This window comes from Oratosquilla oratoria, chromosome 44 (assembly GCF_046742065.1).
Source record: "Oratosquilla oratoria isolate Oo_2021 chromosome 44, ASM4674206v1, whole genome shotgun sequence".
Taxonomy (NCBI): domain Eukaryota; kingdom Metazoa; phylum Arthropoda; class Malacostraca; order Stomatopoda; family Squillidae; genus Oratosquilla; species Oratosquilla oratoria.
The window spans coordinates 14411769-14427642 of NC_134820.1; the positions used below are offsets into that span (position 1 = coordinate 14411769).

Consider the following 15874-nt stretch of genomic DNA (forward strand, 5'->3'; position numbering starts at 1 on the left):
TCTTATTACACTTTGCAATCCCCCAAAGCATTTAATTACTTCTCTCATTCTACATTCTACCTCCACCTCCATTCCTCCCTTTCCCGCAACATTCGCACCCAAGTATCTAAATCTATACACTTCCTCCAGTCTCTCTCCATTAATTTATTTACTGGGCTGGATAGAGTGAGAAACAAGGAGGTGAGGAGGAGAGCAGGTGTGGAAAGAGTTGGGAGATAGGGTCGATGAAAAAGTACTGGGATGGTTTGGATATATGGAAAGAATGAGTGGGGAGAGATTAGTAAAAGAGATGTGGAAGGCAGAGGTGGAGGGAGGGAACATGAGGGGGTGACCAGGGATGAGATGGATGGATGGGGTAAAAGGGGTATTAGGAAAAAGGGGAATGTCTGTTGAGGAATGAAGGGAAAAGACAGAAGATAAGGGTGAGTGGAAAATGGTTGTGTATGGGTGATACTGTGATGTATGGAAGGAAGTGTGTAGGAGATGGGGATGAGGAAGTACGTGTGAATGATATTTTGAAACAGCCTGAAGGGATTTCTACCCATCTTCGCTTTTTTGGCATGAGGGAACAGAGATTAAATGAAGTGGTCTTGCTGTGAACATGAGGGGACGTCCTAGGATGAGGTGGATGGATGGGGTGAAGGGGGCTTTGGGGAAGAGGGGAATGTCTGTTGAGGAAGGAAGGGAGAGGACAGAAGACAGAGGTGAGTGGAGAATGGTTGTATATGGATGATGTTGTGATTGCATGAGGAGGAATGGGCGGGGGGGTGGGGGGTGGGGTAGTATGTGTGAGTAAATTTTGACGCAGCCCGAAGGGATTTCTCCCTGTCCTCTCCTTATATGCAAGGGGGGACGGAGAGGGGGGGGTCGCCGATTAAATGAAGCGGCCTTGCTGTGGATGTGCTGTGTCTTGCGACACTGCTTCTGACCCAGGGCGGTGGGCAGGGTGCAGGGATGACCCGTCATCCAGGAGGTGCTCAGATGAGAGGGAGGGTGTGGAGTGTATTTAGGGATGAAATGGGTGGGAGTGTTTTTATGCCTTTCCCTTTTTGGCTACCTCCCTTGGAAGGGTGAAAAAGCCTTCGTATATGTATGTATGTATGTCTTGCTGTGGATGTACTGTGTCTTGCTACATTGATTCTGACCCAGAGCAGTGGGTGAGATGCAGGGATAACCAGTCATCCAAGAGGAGCCATGCTAAGAGGGAGTGAAGGGGGGGAGTGGGAAAAGAGTACGTGAAAATGGAATGGGCAGGAGTGGATTTTAAGCCTTTGTTTTTGGCTACCTCCCTTGTAAGGGGGTAAACACCATTGGTATATGAATGGATATATATATATATATATATATATATATATATATATTTGCCTTTTTTTCCAATAGATGGCATTGGGATTGGTTGATAATTATAACGTAATTATTATATAATTTATGACATCATCCATTACAGTATTACATAAATAATTGATGCCCTGATTTACCGGCATGTTTGGAATGTCTTCATGCCATGGGTATTATATTGCCCTTCGTTGTTTTTCCACAAACTTAACAGAAAAATAGTGCATAATTTGCACTTTCATAGAAAAAATATACTCATTTTCAGAATCTTATGGTTTATAGCAAAGACTAATATGAACACCAAGGAAGCATTTCTCTTCTCTACAAAGGCAAAACTATTTATCACACAAATTCAAAAAGAACAATACTTATCAAATGCATAAATTTGATCAAGTTCATAAAACGCAAATATCTGCAAAATTTATAATATTCCTGCAAAATCAACACACCTGTCTGCACTCAGGCATGCCTCATCTGAAAATTATCAGCTGTGAGGACTGACACTAAGCCTACCATATTCTGTTAATGTAGCCACCAACAGGCAGAAATGTACAATTTGAATTGGGGGTAGAGGAATGTGGTATGGGATGCCAGCATCTCTAGCATCAATACTTCTGGCCACAGTATTGGCTGGCAAGTTGAGAGGAGCCAATTAGGGCATATGATTCAATCAATCTTTTCTTGCTGGTGAGTACAGGTCTATTTTATTACAATTTTATGAGTTTATCATTATATTTCAAAAATAGTTGTTTAAAATTGGAGTATGAAAATTTATCTACATCACAAAATAACATAAGAGTGTTAAAACAAGTTTGCACAATTAAAAAGGGTATTCTAAGGCATTTTTAAAGGGTTCTTCCACTATCCGTGATTTTTCACTATTTCCAAGGGGTCTTGGAACCTAACCTTGGTGAACACAGGGGGATCACTGTACTAATAATCAAAAGGATGAGAAAGAATGCAGTTTTTCATACAATTGTGTAGACTCCTGGAACAATCTAGATCATATGACCCAAGCTGGCACCATAAACAAACTTAACCCCTACAGCATCAGCAGCACACATCGTATGCCACAAATTAAATTCATCAAAAATAGGCCCTATCCATTGGCTATAAAAATCACTCAAGTTTTCTTATTTATTGACAAAATGGCAACCCTGGCAGCAATTTTTTGGGGGTGACTTAGGGTATAAAATCAGCCTTTAGGACATAATTTAGGTGATTCTGGTGTACAAAACGAAGTATGAGGAGGTGAAGTTGTACTTTGACAGTTAGGCAGGCACTATTACATATTCAGGTGTATAGAACTGGCAATTTTGCACTGGCAATTTTCATAATAAATGTATAATACAAAAAGTGGCCAGGCAATACTGGTGTGATGGATGCTTACTAAAATATTTACCAAAACATAAGAAACACCACAATCACCTATCCTCCATGAAGAAGAAGAAGAAGAAGGAAAAAAAAAAAAAAAAAAAAAAATCGGCTTACTACATAACAGTGATAAATATATGCCAAAAAAATCCACAAAAACTATTTATAAACACGTTTTCCGTAAGTGCCAGACTATTATGGGCGACTGTACATTGACTTGAAACATCATAAATGTCAAATTCCTTCACTCTCTGAAATTCTAACGAAGCTTCCCCGAAAACATACGACGGACGTTCTTGTTCAACCCGCGTGAGGATCGAAAGAAAGTCTACGGGTTTTCTACAAAGCTTTCAGACACATATCTCAACAAAATCTCCACTTCTAGGTTATGGTGCGTCAAAATAAGCAAGATTTGTTGGCTTTACATAATTTTGAGTTGATTAAAAAAAAAAAAAAAAAAAAAATTGCTAGGGGGGGTTTATATACACCATTTACTAGGGGGGGGGGGGTTTATACACACCATTTGCCCAATGATGTACAGGTTAAAGCTAGATATTCTGAACAGAGAATAAGAGACAGGACCTATGAGCACAGCTCCTTTCCCGTATACTACAATTAAGTAAATACCACAATATTTCGCTATTTGCAAGGGGTCTTGGAACCTAGCCCTCAAGAATACTGGAGGATAACTGAATTAAAATCTAGAAAGATGTACAAAAATGCAGTTTTTCATATAAATGTGTAAACCCCTGGAATAATCTAGATCATATTGCCCTAGTTGGGACATTAAATCTGAAGCTAGGTATGATACATACATACATATACCAAGGCTTTTTCCCCCTTTCAAGGGTATAGCCAAAAAGGGAAAGGCATAAAAACACTCCCACCCATTTCATCCCTAAATACACTCCACACCCCTCCCACCCTCCCTCTCATCTGAGCACCTCCTGGATGACGGGTCATCCCTGCACCTTGCCCTTGAATGGAGAATAAAAGACAAGGACCCATGACCAGAACTCTTCCTGTGTACTACAATTAGATTAATATTAAGACTAGGAACCTTAATATAACCCAGTTTCTCCTTAGGCTGTGCACTACACTATACACTCAAACCTTGTTTTTCTGGATTAATTGGTGCAGCTACCTGTCCGGATAATGAAAAAATTCGGATATTGAAAATATTTTTATTTTAGTCCAAAATACAAAGTTATAAATCCAAATTCACCCTTCAACTAACCTGTTCAACTGTTAGAGCAACTCGCTTTCGTTTCACGACTTTATCAGGCATGATGACACAGGTGTATTTGTAGTACTGTATAGGGTAAATTTTTAGTTTCGACCATGGGCGCAATATAGCAATAGAAAATTAATTGTCAATTTTGTAAATTATAATGTATCAACGTAATATGCAATTTTTTGTGAGCGGAAATAAAAAACAAAAAAGGTGCTAAAACAGATTTCGTAAGTAACGAAGTCATGTCAGACGAATGGTACGCCATGTTTGTTATGATAGATGCTGATGTCGAAGAAATTAAAGGATGAGTTCGTCTAACCTAAACTAAACTAACCTAATCTGTGTTTAATAAATCATTACCTGCAAATTAAATGTCATCCGGCTCGTCCTCGTTGTTGTCGTCGTGAGAGACGTTGGCTGGCTTTTCAACCACTCTCTCAGCTTGCAGGGTATACAAAGTTCTTGCAGCTTGAAGGAATGCATGTATCTCCGCTCCATAACATTTCTTCATGAAAATGTACCTGGCGAGGTACTGTCAGAAGTATTGAGGCCGTCAATTGACAGCCGACAAGATGGCGTCCTGATCCTATGCTACCGACTTCGTTCATTAGCATATTTGCTTGTAGCAAGGTATTTTTTATTTTCATTTCTGCCCACAAAATTGCATATTACGTTGATACATTTTAAATTACAAAATCAACAATTAATTTTCTATTGCTATATTCCGCCCATGGTCGAAACTAAAAAAATACCCTGTATAGTAGTGTACTGTAAATAGGTGCTGTATGGCCTTCACCCCGTGACTAGCGTCGTTTATAAACCCCACTGCACGGCATCTGATGTTTACATTTCAAACTACTGTAACCCGGTATCGTTCGCCTCGCGTACATGGCGGTTTTTCGGTTTTTCGGGGAGCTAAATATTATTTTCCAAAATAATATTCAGCTGCCCAGCTGCTTCAAAACGTCCGGATAAACCGAAATCTGGATATGTGAAAGCCGGATAAACGAGGTTTGAGTGTATATTGCAAAATATCATCTATGCTAACAAGAAAAGAACTAATTTTACTTACCTCTTCTTAGTTCATCCTTGACTTCATTATTGACTCTTTTCAACTCTTCCTCAATGAGGCGCTCCCCTTCCTCCTCTAAACGTTTGAGTTCTCTACGCAATCTGTTGTCCAAATAATGGAAAAAATAAGAAACGAGATAAAATACTGGGTCTAACTATACAATTAAATCTTCAAGCAAATTTATGAGTGCCCAGACTTAGCGATTTGATCTGATGAAATAGTTTCCCATAATATTTATATTTGAAAGTCTTTATATTATTTTCATAATTAGTTTTTGTTGCTTGCAATGACTTACTATTTCTAATTATCTATATACCAAGGGATTCTTCCCTCTTATAAGGGAGGCAGGCAAGTCAATGGCATGCACCCACTCCCACCCACCACCCTTGTTTTCCTCTTATCTTCACTCCTTGTGGATGAAGGGTAATCCCCATCTCCTACCCACTGCCCAGGTCAGAAAGCAATGCAGTAAGACATAGTACATCCACAGCAGGGCTGCTTCACTTACACAGAGACCCCCCCTCCCCATCCTCTCATGGGGAAATTAGAGAAGATGAGGAGAAATCCCTTTGAGCTGCACCAAAATATCATCCATACACAACCATCCTCCACTCACCCCTATCCCATGCATCCTCCCTCCCTTGCTCAACAGACATTCCCCTCTTGATCAAAGCAATGATTTACAGTTTATCTAAAATAAATAATGGCTTTACAATGGCAATTTTGACTACATAAGCTGTTGTGGTAAACTTGAACAACCTTAATTTTCTGCCTTCACACAACATTCCTCATCAATTAATCAATCATCTGTTCCATGCCCCTCTTACAGGAGACCCACAGCTCCCAAGTAACCGGCACCAGCCATGAGACAGGTCCAAAGGTCACTCAAGGAAGAAATATTGTGTTTTCATGAAAGTGGCAGTTGCCGACAAGACTGACGAGTTAAACACCATATGAGGACGGAGCCTTTATTTGTACGATGTTTCGCTTATTAAAGCTTTTTCTAGTACAAGTTGAGATACATATGCTTGAGATTAAATAAGGGGAAAGGGGGGAACGGGGAGAGAAAAGAAGTAAGGGGGAAGGAAGAGTAGGAGGAGGAGGAGGAGGAGGAGGAGGAACGAGGAGGAGGAGGAGGAGAGGAGGAGGAGGAGGAAAAGGGGGATGAACACTGGGAAAGGTTGAGAATGCTGGCCCAAACATCTGTGGGCGAAATGTTCACAAAGGGTGTGGGGCAGTGCAGGATAAGGGGGTCAGTGTTCTCTACATGATGATTGCATCTAGAGCAGTTTGATTCTGTGGCTGCCAATTCTGTATTGGTACAGTCGACCCCCATTATTCACAAAATTTATATATAAACCAACCCCCCTTCCTGCAAATAAAGAAAAATCATGAATACTGGTAATGTACATATAAAACCTTTATTTCTGTTATTTGTAACTTAGTATCCACAGACCCATCACACCATTAAAATACATTTTAAGACCCATTTATGTAGTTTTATTTACCAAAACGCAGCCCGAAGGGATTTCTCCCCGTCCTCTCCTCTTATGCAATGGGGGGACGGAGAGGGGGGGTCGCCGATTTAATGAAGCGGCCTTGCTGTGGATGTGCTGTGTCTTGCGACACTGCTTCTGACCCAGGGCAGTGGACAAAGTGCAGGGATGACCCGTCATCCAGGAGGTGCTCAGATAAGAGGGAGGGTGGAGGGGTGTGGAGTGTATTCAGGGATGGAATGGGTGGAAATGATTTTATGCCTTTCCCTTTTTTGGCTACCTCCCTTGTAAGGGGGAAAAAGCCTTGGTATATGTATGTATGTCTTTACCAAAACAGAAAAGAGTAAGCAAATAACAGTAACTTTACTTCCTGCAAGAGAATATATATCATCATCATAATTTCTACTCATCATTTTCATTCCATCCAGAAATTTATCAGCTTCCTTAACTATGTAACCCACCTCCACTCTAGACATCTTACTCTTCACACTTACATTCAATCTGCCATGATCAACATTCATTATATTTCTTATAGCTTTACCTCTACCCTCTACTCACAGATATAAAGTACAGGTTGAAGCTCCCAAACTCAGCACCCTCAGGACCAGCGCAGAGCCGAGTCATAGAATTTTCCAACTTTTAGAAAATATGTATTTCTTGATGTTTTGGAGCCATAATAGTAATAACTGGGCTAAAGAGATACTTAAGATAAATGAAATAACAGTGGACTCCACACCACTGTACTATCCAAACAAACCACCATACCTACACTCATGGCAGGAAACAATCATGGCGGCACTAAGCGGACACACTGGGAAATACAATTCTATGTTTTGGGTGTTCTACCGGGTTTTAGAAGGCATGTAATTATAGCTGAGTTTTAGGTGTTGCTGGGTCTTAGACTGCCGAGTTTGGGAGTTATGACCTGTAATACCCAAAAGAGAATTAGAAGTAGTAACAACATTACCTCTCTTCTTCAGATATTTGTGGCTGTGCTTTTGCTAATTTTTCTCTCTCCTCTAATTTGCTGCGTAGCTTTTGTGTCTTGGCATCAGTTTCTCGAGCTCTGATTGCTGCTGCTTTACGTGCCTTCAGTAATTTATCATATGCTGATCGTGCTCCTGAAATGCAATACTATGATAAACAGTGATGGTAAAGAATCAACTGCTGAAAATATTACATAATGAATCTACCTATCTATTGCCCCAGGCCTCTCCTGTAGGCATTGGCCACTGGATAGGCCCATAGGGAAGAAATATTATGTTGTTGTGCAGGGATTATTTATGTGGGGCACTATAAGATGAGGTGTTTAGTTTTTGGGTATGTCGGTTGCATCTCTGGCAGTTTGATTCTGTGGCCAGACTTATTCTCTGTTGGTACTGTCTTAATGTTGAATGGTGCCCTAAAAGTTAGTGTACTAGTGTGGTTCTTAGTACTCTAATGAGGTAATTTTCTGTAAGGCTGATGTAAGTGCATTTAGGGTGTAATCAGAAGTATACTGGTCTTACATTCAATTAGCCCCATCTGGGGTATTGGCTGCTTGTTATTGTGGCAAAGTAGCATGCAGTTGATACTTTAGGGTCTATATGGGGCGCCCCTACGGACCAGAGCCACACATCATTTTGTCTATGATAGAGGAAAACTCTGGTCATAGAGAAATGATGACACTTTTATACTACGACTGTCCCTCCGTTATGCTGTCCCCCAACCCCTTGTTGCTGTCCTGTACCATTTCTCTGAGTATTCTTTTTCTGTGATGGGGGAATTCCCTGTGGTGGGGGAAAAGAATACTGCCACCAAGTATTCCCACTTGGATCGTAAGAGGCGAGAAGAAAGGGACGGGGATTGGGACTAGGCATCCTTCTCCTTGTAGCCCCACAGGGGACTTTCCTAAAAAAAAAAAAGAGAAGGCATAAGAGGGTCTGGAAGTTCTCGGACCAGCACCCTAAGGTTTGGGTCTTTTAATGTGCGTGGATGTGGTACAGATGAGAGTAAAAGGGAAGAGATAGGTAGTATGTTTGTGAGAAGAAAGATGGGTGCGTTGGCTTTGAGTGAAACTAAGTTGAAAGGGAAGGGTGAGTGTAAGTTTGGGAGTGTAAGTGGGAGGTTATCAGGAGTGAAGAGAGGGCGAGGGAGGGAAGGGGTGGCTATTCTAGTAAGTGAAGAGATAGGTAAACAGGAAGTGGAGTGGAAGGAGGTTTCCTCAAGGATAATGTGGATGAAGGTGAAACTGGGAAAGGAGATGTGGGTCTTTGTAAGTGCATATGGGCCTGGCAGTGAGAAGAGTGTAGAAGAAAGGGAGGCCTTTTGGATAGATTTAAATGAGTGCATAGAGGGTTTAGGAAGAAATGTCAATGTAATAGTACTGGGAGACCTTAATGCTAGGGTAGGAAATGGTCCAATCAATGGAGTGGTTGGGAAATGTGGAGTTCCAGGAAAGAATCGTAGTGGAGAGTTGATGGTGGAAATGTGTCTAGAAAGAGAGTTGATGATAGCAAATACAGTGTTTCGGAAGAAAGTCAAGCATAGGTGCACATGGGAGAGGGTGGTGGAGGGAAGGGTGGTAGAGCGCTAATGGATTATGTAGTGGTAAATAGGATTATGATAGGAAGAGTTAAGGATGTACATGTGCTAAGGGGAGAGGGTGGGGGAATATCAGATCATTTTTTGGTGGAAGGTAAGTTGAGAGTGGAGGATAGATGGAAAAAGAGGAAAGGGACAAAAGGTAGGGAGGTTCTTAGAGTGAACTCTTTGAATGAAAAGGAAAAGGAGAAGGAGTACGGAAAGAAGCTGAAGGAGGAGTGGGAGGGAGTAAAGGATAGAGTAGAGCTGGGTGTGGAGGAGGAATGGGGATGGTTCAAGGAGGGAGTCATAAAGTGTGCAAGGATGGTGTGTGGAACAAGAAGGACAGGGGGAAATAGAAGAAAGGGTAGTGAATGGTGGGATGAGGAAACAAAGAAGGTTGTAGAAGAGAAGAAGCGAGCTTTCACACATTGGTTATAAAATAGGACGAGGGAGTCATATGAGAGGTACAAAGAAAAGAAAAGAGAAGTAAAGCAAAAGGTAAAGGTTGCAAAGAGGAGAGCAGATGTGAAATGGGGTAAGAGTATGTCAGAAAATTTTGAAAGTAATAAAAAGATGTTTTGGAAAGAAATTAAGAGAGGAAGAGGAGGCGAATCAAGTAGAGAAGAAAAGGTAAAAGGTGCAGATGGAGAGATGATAATGGAAAAGAAGGCAGTAAGGGGAAGATGGGCAGAATATTTTAGGGAGTTGCTAAATGTGAAGGACAGGGAGGGAAAGATAGCTGCAGTGGGAAATGCGAAGAAAATGAGAGTGAGGAGAATGGAGGAGAAATAAGGAAGGATGAGGTGAAGGCAGTTGTTAAGATGATGAAAGCAGGTAAGGCACCTGGTCTGGATGGATGCCATGCAGAATGTCTGAAAAAGGGAGGTACAGTGATGGTGGACTGGTTGGTTAGGTTATTTAATGTTTGCTGGAGAGAGGGTAGAGTGCCGGAGGACTGGAGGAGTGCCTGTATAGTTCCTCTTTACAAGGGAAAAGGGGACAAGTGTGAATGTAGTAGTTTCAGAGGGATTAGCTTGTTAACCTCTTCAGTACGGGCCAAAATCTCGCGGGCAGCATTAGCTGCCAGACGTACGATGTGTCGTAATAATACTCGCATCATAAAATATAGTCACCGCTTATATCGATCGTTCTCTCTTTCACCCGTGAATTTTGATAACCATAGAAAATGTGATGACAGTTTAGAGAGTATGTCATTACACAGGGGCAACTACAATAAATATAATCAAGACGCCGATATGGCAGCCTCGCGTATCCACTTGCTCCTCATGCCGCCTACGTATGCGGCACCGTATGGAAGGGGTTAAGTGTAGTTGGGAAGGCTTATGGGAGGATCTTGATTGAGAGGATTAGGAGAGGAACAGAAGGAGTAATTGGTGAGGAACAGTGTGGATTTAGGACAGGTAGAAGTTGTGTAGATCAGATCTTTGTGGTAAGACAGATATGTGAGAAAGCTATAGGAAAGGGGAAGGATGTTTTTTGGGCTTTTATGAATCTGGAAAAGGCTTATGATAGGGTAGACAGAAAGGCACTGTGGGAGGTTATGCAGATATACGGGATAGGAGGAAAGCTTTTGGGAGCTTTCAAGAGTTTTTATGAGAGTAGTAGAGCTTGTGTCAGGATTGGAAATGGAGAGAGTGAGTGGTTCGAGGTAAAGGTGGGACTTCGTCAAGGATGCGTTATGTCGCCCTGGCTGTTCAACTTATACATGGATGGGGTGGTGCGAGAAGTAAATGCAAGGGTAGTGGGAAAGGGATTGGAGATGGTTAAAGAAAATGGAGAAAAGTGGGAGGTGAGCCAGCTGTTGTTTGCGGACGACACTGTGCTTGTGGCAGGATCGGAGGAGGGATTGAGGAAGTGGTGGCAGAGTTTGGGAGAGTATGTGATAGAAGAAAGCTAAAGATAAATGTGGGCAAAAGTAAGGTGTGAGATGTACAAGGGGTGAAAGTGGCAGTAGACTGGAAGTGAGCATTAAGGGAGAGCGACTGGAAGAAGTGGATAGTTTTAGATACTTGGGTGCAAATGTGGCAGGAAAAGGTGGAGTGAAGGTGGAGGTAGAATGTAGATTGAGAGAAGCGAGTAAATGCCTTGGTGGATTAAAGAGTGTAATGAGGAATAGACATTTGGGAATGGATGCAAAGAGGAGACTATATGAAGGAGTGATTGTGCCAACAGCACTGTATGGGGCAGAAACATGGAACATAAGAGAGGAAGAGAGAAGGAGTTTGAATGTGTTTGAGATGAGGTGTCTGAGAAGTATGGTGGGGGTTACTAGGCTAGATAGAGTGAGAAATGAGGAGGTGAGGAGGAGAACAGGGGTGGAAAAGGAGCTGGGAGATAGGGTTGATGAAAGAGTATTAGGATGGTTTGGACACATGGAAAGAATGAGTGAAGAAAGACTAGTAAAAGAGATATGGAAGGCAGATGTGGAGGGAGTGAACATGAGGGGACGTCCTAGGATGAGGTGGATGGATGGGGTGAAGGGGGCTTTGGGGAAGAGGGGAATGTCTGTTGAGGAAGGACGGGAGAGGACAGAAGACAGGAGTGAATGGAGAATGGTTGTATATGGATGATGTTGTGATTGCATGAGGTGGAATGGGCAGGAGGGTGGGGGGTGAGGTAGTATGTGTGAGCAAAAGTTGACGCAGCCCGAAGGGATTTCTCCCCGTCCTCTCCTTTTATGCAAGGGGGGACGGAGAGGGGGGGGTCGCCGATTTAATGAAGCGGCCTTGCTGTGGATGTACTGTGTCTTGCGACACTGCTTCTGACCCAGGGCAGTGGGCAAGGTGCAGGGATGATCCGTCATCCAGGAGGTGCTCAGATAAGAGGGAGGGTAGGAGGGGTGTGGAGTGTATTCAGGGATGAAATGGGTGGGAATGATTTTATGCCTTTCCCTTTTTGGCTACCTCCCTTGTAAGGGGGAAAAAGCCTTGGTATATGTATGTATGTATGTGCAGGGATTATTTATGTGGGGCACTATAAGATGAGGTGTTTAGTTTTTGGGTATGTTGGTTGCATCTCTGGCAGTTTGATTCTGTGGCCAGACTTATTCTCTGTTGGTACTGTCTTAATGTTGAATGGTGCCCTAAAAGTTAGTGTACTAGTGTGGTTCTTAGTACTCTAATGAGGTAATTTTCTGTAAGGCTGATGTAAGTGCATTTGGGGTGTAATCAGAAGTATACTGGTCTAACATTCAATGACCTGAGGGTTCAAATCCTGCACTTCTCTAATTATCAATGGTGAATGTTACCTGCCCAAACAGTCCAAGCACATAAGGCAATGGTGATGGCTTCAGCTATAGCTACATACCTCCAGGCATAGGCTCCTCACCTTGATGTCTGGGCAGCTTTGGTGGTGTACTCAGTTCGATCGAAGAGCTTGTTTAGTGATCTGGGTGTGTATGTGTTTTTGTATTTCTACTAATTGTAGTATACAGGAAAAAAGCAATATTTGTTGGGTCCCATCTCCTATTCTCTAATTCTTTACTATACCTAACCTCAAATTCATGTACAGTTCCAAGTTAATTTATTTCCTTGATTTCCAATTATTATATTTAGATTTCAATTCATGTATTGTTTGAGCTTGAGCTATATCACCTTCTAAGCTATTCCATCTACTTATGCATCTATATGAAAAACTGTATTTCTTCACATCCTTTCGACATGTGATGTTTCTCAATTTGTTACCATGACTTCTTAAAGCCCTCTCATCTTTAATCAGATATCTTTTGTCAATGCAATATATCCCCTTTATTGACTTGAATACTGTAATTGCATCACCTCTTTCTTTTCAATCTTTTAAAGTTGGTAGACCCAGTGCTTTTAGTCTTTCCCGATATGATTTATCTGCCAGGATGATGAAGACCAGTTTGGTTGCTGCCCTTTGTATTCTCTTAATCTTATTTGCATTCTTCACTCTGTATGGGGACCATACTACTGATGCATATTCCAGTCTTGACAGATCAGAGTTTCAATGAGTTTTTCTTCTCTTCAACCATATAGTGAAACGCCATTTTAATCTTCTGCAGAAGTCAGTATGTCTTTCCCACAATCATGCTGACATGTTTGTCAGATGACAGGTTGTCTTTTATGAACACTCCCAAATCTTCTCATCTTTTGCTTTTGTAATGGGTTCACTCCCCAAGGAATATTCTAAGGATGGTCTTTTGTCACTATTGCCCATTTCCAATACTTTGCATTTTTTTTATATTGAACTTCATTTCCTGTTCTTGGCTCCATGCATAAATAATCTAGATCTTTTTATAATAGTCTACTGTCCTTCTCATTTTTCACTCTTCTCATGATTTTTGCATCATCTGCAGACATATTGGCATAGCTTGTTTCTTCCATCATGTCACTGACATAGACAAGATACATTATTGGTGCAAGCACTGAATCTTGTGGAACTACGCTCATTACTGCTTACCATTTTGACATCTCATCCTTTATTGCTGTCCTCATGTATCTTTCCTTCAGAAAATCTTTCATCCATTCTAGTAGTTTACCTCTCAATCCTCTAATGTGCTCCAATTTCCATATAAATCAACTGTGATATACTTAATCAAATGGCTTCTAGGCTGAAGTACCCACAGTCCACCCACCCCTTTCTCTCTTGCAGCTCATCAATCACTCTTGAGTAAAAGCTTAAAAGGTGCAACATGCATGACCTTCCAGATCTAAAGCCAAAATGACTCTCTAAGAATGTTCACCTCTTCAAGATATTTGATCTATTGATCTTTCACAATCCTTTCACATAATTTCACTATTGTGCTGGTCTGAGATATTAGCCTCTAATTTAGTGTGTGGATATATGGAGTGGTACAGGTGGTAGGTTGCTGTGCATGTTTGAGTAGTAAGCCACTAGTGTTTTTTTAAATTCAGTTGGTTGTGCTTGTGTTGTTGTTTGTTGTCGTTCCCTAGACTGTCTGTCCGAGCAGTCCCGTCTCCCCAAGGAATGCCACAGCCAAAACTGGGTTTTCCCACAAACCCTTTATAGAGTGTATGTTGTGTTGTTTGCGTGCATGATTGTGTATAATGCAGTCTTCCATTATGTGTTGTATAGTATGGGGTGAAGTGTTACATCCTGGGCAGCTGTCCACAATGCAGTCATCCAGCCTCTTCTGGTAGCTTAGAAGTGCTGGGTGGTGGCCGCACCGCAGTCTGGCCAAGTGGACTCTGTCCTTTCATGGGAGAGAGGATTCAGAAGGGTGGATATCAGGGGGTCTGGCATGCAGCAGTGTGTTGTCTTTCAGTGTGTTAATGGAGCGGTGAGTAATATGATTATGAATATGTTTCCGGAGGCTGGTATTTGGTGGTTGTGGAGGAAGAGAAGAGAGTATCTGTGCGTGATAAAGGTCTTTGGTTGTTGTTTTAATGCTTCTTGGTGTGTGTGTGTGTTCTGCTATGTAGTGTAGCGGTGTGTGATGTGTTTGTGGTGACTGCGGCAAGTGTTTGTGTGCCTCTCATGTCCAGGTGGTCCTTGACTTTGAGGACTTTTGTTTCATGGTGTAAATGGTCTGTAGGTGTTGTATTTGTGTAATATAGTGAGATGGGTGAGTGGGGCTAAGGACTCTATTATAGAACTGTGTGCCTAACATTTTTATATGATATCCTATGAAGAGGAGATTCTGTGCACAAGTGTTTTATTGGGGTGGTTTGGTGTATCTTAATATTACTCTCAGTGCTGTATTAGGTAAACTTTGTAATTGTAAAGTGTCTGTTTTGTTGATTGCTCAGAACCATGCTGAAAATGCATAATTAAATATGGTTCATGTATTTGTAAACAGTAATTTTCAATTACATTACAAAAATGGATAATCAAGAGAATATATGCAAAGCTACAGATGAATGGGAAATTCACATAGTTTCACTTAGATTCAATATTTCTATCCTTGGATATTACATGAGCTCCCTGTTTACTTGTAATTTTGTCTATCTGTTCATTATTTTGATGCAGCCACATACGCTCTACAAAGGATTTGTGGGAAAACCCAGTTTCGGCTATGGCATTCCTTGGGGAGACGGGACTGCTCGGACAGACAGTCTAGGGAACGACAACGACAACAACAACAATGCAATCTAACCTCACCTCACTGCACACCACAAGGATGGCTCAGTCACATGGATGGTGCTACCTAACCTCACCTCATTGCAGGTCCTGGTGTGGTGGCTTCTATCTACATCATAGGATCAACCCCCTAACCCCAAGAGCAGCTTCGGTTACCTGAGCAAGTATCACAACTCTTATACAATAATCCACATTCACATTTTTTCTGCACTGAGAGGTTTCTCTGGCGATCATTCTTTTTCTACTATTAGCTGGAGATGTAGAGGGCATCCCTGGACCCATCACAAACTACACATATCCAACATGCTTCAAACTCATCACCTCGAGTTGTCAAAGGGCTCAGTTCAACGCAATTTAAGCCAAAACTGGGTACACCTCACTTGCAAATCACTTGCTGACATAAACCAATACACAAACACCTGAGCCTGTACCACCTGACCACCCATAGCCACCCTGAGCCTATATCCTTACCCAAACTTGCCACTCCCTTTCCCCCCACCCACATCCCCAACCACTCCGCTTCATCCTACAATTTATGATCCTAATCCTCACCCACCAATATCCCAACACCAAAAAATAACAAACAACATGTGAAGAACACTGAAGGACACACAACATCTTACAATATAACATTAATGGCATCAACACAAAAAGCATGAACTCAAACAACACAACATAGAATTTGCCATCATACAAGAAACAAAACTATGACAC

The 15874-nt window shown here is 41.7% G+C and overlaps 1 protein-coding gene across 3 annotated transcripts in view; it reads right to left on the minus strand.

Annotated features, from left to right (window-relative positions):
• Nucleotides 1–15874, minus strand: part of LOC143022256 (dnaJ homolog subfamily C member 17-like) — a 60244-nt gene that overhangs the window by 16252 nt on the left and 28118 nt on the right. For all 3 annotated transcript variants that reach the window (XM_076180395.1, XM_076180394.1, XM_076180396.1), the window contains 2 exons: nucleotides 7479–7632; nucleotides 5016–5116 (listed from right to left, as the gene is read on the minus strand). In XM_076180395.1, coding sequence (XP_076036510.1) covers nucleotides 5016–5116; nucleotides 7479–7632 — 255 coding nt within the window. The remainder of the gene's footprint in view (nucleotides 1–5015; nucleotides 5117–7478; nucleotides 7633–15874) is intronic.